The sequence below is a fragment of the Xiphophorus couchianus genome, chromosome 20 (genome assembly GCF_001444195.1).
Source record: "Xiphophorus couchianus chromosome 20, X_couchianus-1.0, whole genome shotgun sequence".
Taxonomy (NCBI): Eukaryota; Metazoa; Chordata; class Actinopteri; order Cyprinodontiformes; family Poeciliidae; genus Xiphophorus; species Xiphophorus couchianus.
The window spans coordinates 17,014,132-17,024,319 of record NC_040247.1 but is presented as its reverse complement, the minus strand read 5'-3'; the positions used below and the strand labels follow the sequence as shown (position 1 = coordinate 17,024,319).

At 38.3% G+C, this 10,188-nt stretch overlaps 1 protein-coding gene across 1 annotated transcript; it reads left to right on the top strand.

Moving 5' to 3' along the window:
• The first annotated feature begins 1,407 nt into the window (after window positions 1-1,407).
• On the top strand, window positions 1,408-9,260 carry LOC114135636 (prostacyclin synthase-like). Its single transcript, XM_028003080.1, has 10 exons — window positions 1,408-1,466; window positions 1,865-1,988; window positions 2,556-2,731; window positions 3,088-3,231; window positions 3,697-3,824; window positions 5,021-5,202; window positions 6,626-6,779; window positions 7,870-8,051; window positions 8,736-8,887; window positions 8,977-9,260. Exons 1-10 carry the CDS (start codon window positions 1,408-1,410, stop codon window positions 9,125-9,127), a joined length of 1,452 nt encoding a protein of 483 aa, XP_027858881.1. The 3' UTR covers window positions 9,128-9,260.
• The last annotated feature ends 928 nt before the right edge of the window (window positions 9,261-10,188 follow it).

Below are 10,188 nucleotides of genomic sequence, written 5' to 3'. Positions count from 1 at the left end.
AGGAAATTAATTCTGAATTAATTTTTTTTTTATTACTGTTACGTAATAAAGAGAAAACAATGGTAATCCTTACTTATCTAAAATAGGAAATAGCATGTATAGTTTCAGACATGTCATTGTTTTATAACTGGCCGACACCTTGTTACATCAGCAATAACGAAGAGAGACTCATCTCCAATAGTGAAGGAGATGAATGTAGCAACACTGATGAGACACCACACAATTTAAACGCAATGGAGAACATCCCATTAGTACAGCCCAAACCTTTGAGACAGAAACATCCGTACAATCAGAATCCATAAAAACATGACAGATTTACGCAATTGTGCGTAAATCTGATTTAGATATTTAGTCAAAGTGTAACTGGATTTAGACTAAGCATTTTTTCCCTGTAATTTTATTTTTATTTCAACATACAACACAAGTATTCATAAGAATCTCAGCAATGTTTTGTAAATCATGTAAAACTGCCAGGAAACATAAACTAATAAGCTGTCTGATGTAAGCTGCAGCTCTTTGGCTTAGTCTCTGTCCGGCATTCATCCAAACTTTCTAGTAAAATATGTTACAAAAATCATTAGTTTTGTGTTCAACTAACTGCGGCAGTGAGAGTTAACATTATAGGGGAGAGGGTGATTCAACAGGCATCCAAATACTAAGTGAAGCCTTAAAGCCTAAAATGTAATCTTGGGATCTACAAACAGCAGCCGCCTGCTAAAGAGACTGAATCATTGTAACGTTTATGGAAGTTTAGCAGAGAGAACAACACTTAAACACAACATTTGTTTTACTATCTGTCTGTCTACCCATCCACCCACCTATCCATCCATTCCTTCATTGTTTGCCCTCAGGGATATTTTACAATGCTACCATAGGAGGAAACGCAGTTGCCCTTTTTTGCCCGTATATCCATTCATTATTGTAGGTGCTGATCTAATAAAAACTAAGCACAAGTGTTGTGACTCAGATATCGAACAGTAGAATACGTGAACAGTAACAGGAATTGTTCTTCAAAGGGATATTCCCAGCAGTTAAAAAACAAACAAACAAACATAATTCTTCCGGTTCTTGTCCAAAGCATTTGCTTTGGAGAAGGAACACAAACCCTAATCACAAATGCAAATTCTACTGAAAAATATCTACCTCTGAAGAAAACACTCCGTGGTGGAGCAATTCATTTTAAATAATCTACTTTATTTTCTTCTTTTAATGACATACAAAACGTTAACAAATTAATTTAGGAAGTCTGCCCTTTTTTCGGTATTTCACTTGAAAGTAAAACTAGAGGAAAAACGTGTTCAGCGGCTCGAGCGCGCTATTGAGCAACTGCGCCTGCGCGAGAGTATAAAAGCCAGCGAGACGCTGGTGGGAGCATCGCGACTCCGCGGAGGAGAAAGTTGAGCAAAGATGATCTGGATATTCCCTGTGCTGGTTCTGCTGTGTTTTCTCCTCACACACCGCTGGAGGTAAGTCAGTCTGAGCTCATGACGATGAACAACTACAAAGAAGACTTTATTGTAACGATTTGATGAGTGCAGAAAAATGTCTGTGTTACACACGAAAGGGAAATTGTAACAAGCTATAAAATGGAGGATCTATCTCATATAAATTAAACTATGAAGTTCAAGTTTAAAAAATACAGACAGGCTACAAATCAAATTCAAAATGCCTTTTGCCTCAAGCTTTTATTTTTGTTTTGTTGTTGTAATTAGGCATAATTATTATCTACTAATACAGAAGTATGTGCTTTGAATCACATCTCTTATAACGATGGAAACAACATAACAAAATGCGCTTTGATATTGGTTCCAAATATTAACTCATGTGTACGATGTGTCTTTTGTTTTAATTTCCTTTCCTTTAGATACAAAACTGAGCCGCCTCTGGACAGAGGACTAATCCCATGGTTGGGTCATGCACTTGAGTTTGGAAAAGATGCATCCAAGTTCATAACCCGAATGAAGCTGAAACATGGCAACATATTCACGGTAAGTAAGGAGTTTTAAACTCCTCAAATACCGTCTACTGTAAAGTAACAGCTGGATGTGAAAGTTGTTCTTTATCTGGAAAGAAATCTAAGTTCAGCTGCATGAAATTAACCGAGGAAGTATTGAAATACTCAGCACGAGTTCTTTGTGGCAGATTGTATTTTGTTTTTACTCACTCACTGTAGATCATTTTGAAGATGAGGTTCATTCCTGTTGATCTTGAAAAACCTGCAGCTTTGGGCGAGTTTAGAGTCTTTACATAGAGAAGTGAATGTTGATCATGTTTTCTCTGAATGTTTTTGCTTTCTGTTTCTGTCATTTAAAATCTACCCTGGGAGAGACCAATTTTCCAGAGGACTTTACTCCAGATTATTGTAGAACACATTTTATATTTTTGTAACAAAATGTAATTAACCCAGAGGAACCTTTAGTATTCAATCAAATTTTTGTTATTTTTTTTTTAATTCCCTATGTGTAAAGTAACCATAAAAACCAAGTGTCACAAGATGTATTTTTAATGAGAAATTTAAAATCTTCTCATCCATTCTTACTTCTCTGGATGCATAGGTGCGTGCTGCAGGCCGCTATGTGACCTTGCTGCTGGATCCACACTCTTACGATGAAGTCATCAATGACCCAGATTCGCTGGACTTCGGGCGCTACGCTCAGGTGCTCATGGAGCGTATTTTTAACCTGCGGCTCCCTCTTTACCAGCCAGAGAAAGCCAAGACGATGATGAAAAGGTCATTATTTAATGGCTCAAGCCATTTATGTCGTCTTTTCATCGCTGTGGTTATTCCTCTTTATCTGCTTCCTATTTTTGTTTTTCTCCTTTTGTCATTATCCAGTTCTCTTTTTATTGAAGAACAGAAATATTTTCTTGTGAATTTTAAGTCTCTTTCTGAAGGGAATTAAACATAAAGAAAGTATTTTTGGGGAAGAGCTCTTTGGCTTCTTGCACTTGCCTCTTGCCTAATATGTCCAGTCAGCAACTCCCTAATTATGCTTTTTAGCTTTACTATCAGTCTGTGAGGCATTTTTACAAGATTCCCTGCAATTTACCTTTTCTGCTCTCCTCTTAAACATTTTGTGTCTGCAGGCACTTTATGGGAGGGAGTTTATCAACGCTCAACAGCACTATGAGTCGAAACCTGGAGACCTTGCTGAAAACCGAAATGCCGCTCAACCAGAGGAACTGGAAGGAGGAGGGCTTGTTCCACCTCTCCTACAGCTTACTCTTTAAGTATGAAAAAAAAGAACGTCTTCCCACACTCAAATACTCTTGGCTGTTGTAACAGGAATGTGACTAAAGACCCTTTAGGTAAACAGTTTACACACTACTTCATTTGGAGGTTTTCTGTTTGTAAGCATCGCTGGAGAAACGCATTGAGGTCACCTTTCCGGCTTAACAATCTTGGCAGATGGACGATATGTTTCCAACTGTAACTTTACTACAACTGTTAAGTAAGCTAAAGAGGGAGAGGGTCACATGAAACAGTGTACGATTGTTTCCTTTTATACATTTGTGTCTACAATTTGGAGATCCCGCACATCGACGAGGCGTGCGAGTGGAAAAATTCAAATGATATGCGTTGTGGGCTTTTAAAATGAAAAACTGTCTGGGCTGTTTATCTGTTCATCAACAGAATGAGTGTAGCATTCATTGACTTAATCATTCTTCATCCTTTTTTTTCTTTTCTCTCTGCAGGGCGGGTTACCTGACGCTGTTTGGAGGAGAACAAAACAACAACAGCACAGATCCCTCAAGAGTTTATGAGGAATATAAGAAGCTCGACGGCGTCCTATGCAGTCTGGCGAGAGGGACTCTGAGGAAAGGTACAGAGACAGGCTGGATCTCTTTGAAAAGCTTCTGAAACATTTAATTCAAGGAAATTAGATGCTTCACAAAAAGTATTCATAAGCTTTGAATTGTTTCAAATGTTGCCACATTGGAACCTCAAACTTTGATGTAAATTTAATTGGGATGTTTTTTGTGGTAAGCCAAGAGTTAAGCCATCATTATGAAGAAGAGGGAAAATGATTATTATTGGTTTTGATATATTTTTAGTCCGTACCAGTTTTGCACATGTTTGAATGCATGGCAAAAACATTAGACATGTTTAACAGTCTATTGTTAAACATTAAGCATTAGACATTAGAATGTGACCTTTACTTAATAAAGGTCAGATTTGTTCCATGTGTGACTCTTAGTTGTCCTGTCAGCAAATTTTCACACCTAAGCTGAGCATTTCTGCAGCTCCTCCAATGCAACCATTTTAGGAGCTTCTCTTATTAATGCTCTCTCCTCGGCTTTCTGTTCGTGTCTTGATAGGAGTGCATTTGTGCCTAATCTTTACATTTTAAGGTTGTGAATTATTAAACAGTGATCTCTGAAATTGCGATGTTGCCTTATTGGCCTAGCTTTTGTTTACACTTCTTCACAAGTTTATCCATGAGTTGTTTGCTGTGTTCCCTGTTTGTCATAATGCTTTTAGATCACTAAAGTTCTTTAACAAACATAATCTCAATGAAATAAATGGAAATTTGTGGTTGCAGGGTGAGAAAATGTGGAAAAAGGGCAAGAGAGATTACGTTTGGTAAAGCTAAGTCAATAAAGGAGGAGTTTTACCAGTATGAGTAAATGTAGTTTTTTGGTTTTTACGTCTGTCACTAGTTAATGTAGTTTGACATCATCAAAATATAGTCTTAGATTTGTTTAGAGGTAGTTATGGGGAGCTGCTCTTACTCAGCTGCTTACATAGTGTCTGAGTCCTGTGTGACTAATTTTGCTCCACTAACAGTGATGTAACTCGTATCTATCAAAACAAACATAGAAATCCCTCTGCTGTTGTTTCTTCTCATCCCCTTTTTTATTTTGGAGATTTCCATCATCCATCCACCCTCACTGCAGTAAAACATGACAATGTCACTGAATCGGACTGCTTATGTTTTTCTTTTTGATTTTTTTTTTTTTTTTTTTTCTGTGACTTATTCACACGCTCACTTTTGCTCTGTTTATCTGTGTGTGACAGAGGAGAAGAGGACTGCACAGAGCATTCAGAGAAAGCTCTGGGAGCTGCTGGCTCCAGCAGGTCTCACAGAAGACTCTGGGTCAAGCCTCTGGCTCCACGCCTACAGGCAGCTCCTGACAGAGGATGGCGTGGACGAAGAGATGCAAAGAAGGGCCGTCCTGATGCAACTCTGGGCCACGCAGGTGAGTCAGCTCGTGTGGGATTGGCATTCAGTGAAAACAAAGCCTGGATTTCTGACTGTGATTATGTCTGTAAGTTAGAAAAGCTTGCTGCTCTGTCACATTAACATGGCATAACCCTGTCTTTATTAGAGTTTTATTATGTATTCTGTTTGTTGTCTCCAAAGAAAGTGACTCTCAAAATGAAAAGGAGATGCAGTTTCCCTTTTAGTCACATGGTGGTGCTGTTGTCTTTTGATACAGGACAAAACTGTTGGCACTTGATGCCAGTGTTGAGGAAAATCAGCTTCTAGAGCAGAATCAGCCAGTTTTCTCTTAATCATCCCTGATTGTACAAATACAGACAAATTAAATTTTCCTTTTCAATACATGTATCAGATTGAAGATCTCCCACTTTCTCTGATCTATAAATGTATCAGCCAAGTTGATTCTGATCTCTTGTGCATCTCTACTTAAACATTTTGACATGAGAATGGATACAAATCTGTCTAATGTGTCTAAGAAGAATTTAGAAGAATACACATTTTTCACACTGTGATATGTAACATTAAAGATGTTCCTGGTGTTTTTTGTTTTTTTTAAAAATCATGATGAAACATAGAAAGTCTGCTCCAGAAGCTGTTTTTCTCTGATGCAACTCTACTGAAAAACCTTTTCCTTTTTTATATGATGGTCGTTAAAAAACAATAATAGAATTTGCAGTTCAGACCTCAAAAACAACCAGAAATCAGTGTTTAGTCAAGAGAAAACTTATTGGTACAGCTGCAGCTCTATTTGTTTCCAGAGCATAAATACACATGAATTAGCTTTTTAGATAAAAAAAAAATATATAATTAAAATACACTAAAACATGACAGAGAGAGATGTTTCCTATTTTAATCCTTCTTTTTGTATGTCCATGTGAAATTTCTACTACGAGAAATACTGATAAATGAAAAAGTGATTATATTTACTGCTACAGTTCTGTTTTCTAGCGTGTGTATTTTAGTCACAAGCTTTGCTGTAGTGCTGATCGTCCTGCCCTTGAATGCAGGCAGATGGCAGGGGACCTCAGGTTTCCACTGGCTTTCCTTTTTAAGTAAACCATTACTGCACTGGGCTTTGCCAGAAGTGAGACAAACCAGAGCATGGCTCTCCTCTTCCCAGACACATGAAAGGAAACCGTTCTTATCTGTCTTCCAGCACTAAATAAAAAAAATCATTAGGCTTTTCATGTAATTACAAAAAAACCCCTAAATTTAAATAAAGGCTGTGTTCTGTCACAACTCCAACCAGAAGGTAGATTTTAGATCTGTGGATGTCACGTGATTTTTTTATTTGCCGTTAACAAACAGCCACCTGCGCCGTCACTATGCAACACCAGAGTGGGGGATCTTATCACACCATGCTCATGTGAGGGGTTTTTTTTCCATCTGTGTGTTTCCAGGGAAATGTCGGTCCTGCTGCATTTTGGCTTTTGGGCTACTTGTTGACAAACCCTGAAGCCCTGACGGCAGTGAAGAGAGAGTTTGGCCAGATTTCACAGATGGCGAGTTCAGGGACTCCTCTCATGGACAAATCCACGAAGACCCCAGTGTTTGGTGAGGGCTTTATTGTTGTTTTTGTTACCAGATTAGCATTTTTCTGCTTTACTTTGGATGTATTTTTAGAATAATTAAAAAGTATTAATACCACTAGGAGCTTTTCATTTTTTTATGTTTACAGCAACAAAACGTGAATATGTTTTATTGGCACATTATTTGACAGACCAACACAGAGTAGTGCATATTTGTGAGGTAGAAGCAAAATCATGCAGGATGCCAAAATGTGCCATTCATTCATATTCAGTCCCTTTTACCCCACAATAGATTCCTGCTGACCTGCAAAAATCAACAGCTCAGGTTGGGAGAATCTGTTTATAGAACATCTATTATTCATGCCCTCCACAAATCTGGCTTTTATGAAAAAATGGCATGATTGTAAAAAAAAAAAAAGAAAAAGAAAATCCCTGTTGCAGTCTGTCACAAGCAGTGAAGGAGACCCAGCATACATAGAAGGTGATGAGACTAAAATTAAACTTCCAGACCTGCATAAAAACACACCATCCCACTGTGAAACAAAATGGCGGTGTCAGCAAAATGCTGTGGTGATGCTTTTCTTTAGCATAGACAGGAAACTGATCGGAGTTCATGGGAAGATAGATGGAGCTAATAACAGGGCAGGTCTGGAAGAAAACATGTTAGATGCTGCAGAAGATTGGAGGTTTACCTTCTATCAGCACAGATATCATGAACGTACAGCCTGGTGTAAAATGGGATCGAAGCATGTTGATGTAAGAGCGGAAAATTGATCTTCACAGATGCACTCCGACCAGTCTGACTGAGCTTGTAAAAGAAAAATGGACCTTCAGTCTCTAAATGTTTTAAAACTGATACAGACAGGATACATGTACCATCTTTGAAAATGTTAGTGGTTTAAACATTAAAATGTGAAAAGGGTATCAATACGTTTGCTTATTACTGTAATAGCATTTACATATAAATAAATATAACATGCTAACTGTGTGTTGCAGCTGAAAAATAGCTAAATCCATTGGTTTAGTTGCAAATATTTATTGTAAAGATTAAAAATACATAAACATGTCTGTTCGTTCGCACAGTCATTGTGATTTTTTGTTTTGATTTATTTTAGACAGTGTCTTGGAAGAGACTCTTAGACTCACTGCTGCCCCCTTCATAACAAGAGAGGTAGTGCGGGACAAGACCCTCCACATGGCTGATGGTGGGGATTACCTGCTGAGAAAAGGAGACAGGCTGTGTTTGTTTCCCTTTGTCAGCCCTCAGATGGACCCAGAGGTCCACCCCGAGCCACAGGTTTGTTTCCAGCGTCTTTCTTCTTCCTCCACTAGTTGGAGGCAAGTTTTACCATAATTGATATCAAGAGTGGTTTATGTAAGGTGGGAATAAGCGGCCACACAAAGCTGACCCTGAACGGCCCAGTGAGAGGTCAGATCCAGAGCCCTGGGCTACTCAGGGATTATCAGAGCATGAGAACAGAAACAGAGCTAATAGGCGTGGGAAGGACACTGCAAGTCTGCTTTGAAAATATATACAGAAAATATATAAGAGCCCGCTGCACTGACCCCCATTGAAAACCTCCGGGTTGTTCCACAAAGTACTGATTTCTGAACTCTTCCTGAGTTAAAACATCAATGTTGTTGTTTCTAAATGAACATGAACTGTTTCTATTTTTTTGCATTATTTGAGGTATTAAAGCACTGCATCTTTTTCATTATTTTGACCATTTCTCATTTTCCCATTTCCAATTTTTGGTTGGAATTTTGCAGTCATGTTGTCAGTAGTTCATATAATTAAAGAACTATGTTAATTTTACTCAAACATATATCTATAAAAAGTAAAACCAGAGAAACTGATCATTTTTGAGTGGTCTCTTAATTTTTTCCAGAGCTGTATATCCACTGTCAAACATCACATTTAGTCATATTTAAATTTTTTTGTGATTTCTTGCATCTTATTTTTGCTTTGTTACCCCTCTAGAAATTCCAGTTCAACCGTTTCCTGAATGAAGATGGATCAGTGAAGAAGGACTTTTACAAAGGAGGAAAGAAGCTGAAATATTACACCATGCCCTGGGGTGCAGGGACCAATGGCTGCGTGGGGAGGCAGTTTGCCATCAATACCATCAGAAAGTGAGCGCCCTGCACATATTTCATCAGAATAATTGCAGCTTTGAAGTCGAAAGTTCTAATTATGTTTCTCGCCTGTGTTCACGATTCAGATTTGTTTACGTGTTGCTGACCAGCTACGATCTGGAGCTCTGTGACTCCAGCGATCAGCTTCCGGAGAAAGATGCCAGCCGTTACGGGTTTGGGATGCTGCAGCCTCAGGCAGACCTGCTTGTCAGATATAAGCCAAGAGCAACGCGTTAAATTTTAAACATTTCATCGCGAAATCATTGTTAATATTGTCAATATAATTTTTGTACGTTTGTATTTATTGTTGTATGTGTTTATAAGAACATTATTTTTTCTATCAATAAAAATGAGTAATGTGTTTGCTGAACTTTGTGAATATTCTTTTGTTGGTGCGTCAAATATTTTAGTCTGCCTTTGTAAGCAAACAAAACAATAAAAATGTAACAAAATAAAATTGCAGTGATTTGCTGCTCACTGTTTTAGGAAGCTGGGGAGTTCTTCATGTTGACTACAGAGTGAGTTTAATGAGGGCGGCGCTTGTCTAGTAAACAGAGCTGATCTGGTACCGGCAGAAACAGGCCTGCTGTTTGCAGAGTGAATCTGAGTGGAACGTTTCAGTTTATGCTCCAACTCGTCCCTCTTACTCACAGGAGAGTATCTATCACAGAGTACAACTCATAGCAGAAGCATTGAAAGAACTATAAAAAAAACACATGCAGTGCCTTGCAATTGTACGCATACCTGTTGAACTCTTGAGATTTTAGATCACAGATCTTAAAGAATGCAAGGTTGACCAAATATTTTCCAATTAAAACCTGAAAAGTGTGGCTTTAACTATGTATGCAGCCCTCTCTCTGTCGTTCTTTTGTAGATTAGATATTTCCAAGGGCTGGAGTCCTTAATATTTTAGATGTGTCCATCCTTCAACACAGCTGAGTCAAATGTCTGAATTAGCTCTTCACCGTTTGTCGTTCTGCCGAGGCCAGATAAATTATGAATTTTATTTATTTTTGTTGGATCAGAAAGACATCTAGAACATGCAGGATACCACGCCTTGAGAAGTGACTTTGGACGTCTCTGTTGTAGAACCACAAGTCTTTTATGTTTCTACCAACTTTATGCGTGTAGAGACAGAATGTTTGCCAATTTGTCTTATAAAGATAACTTAAGCTACATCAGACTGGACAGAGAGCTTCTCTGAACAGTACCGTAGTTTCAAAGTAATGCCACGGATTCCTAATGGGATTTGGGTCTGGACTTTGACTGGGCCATTCTAACGCATGAGTATAAACCAT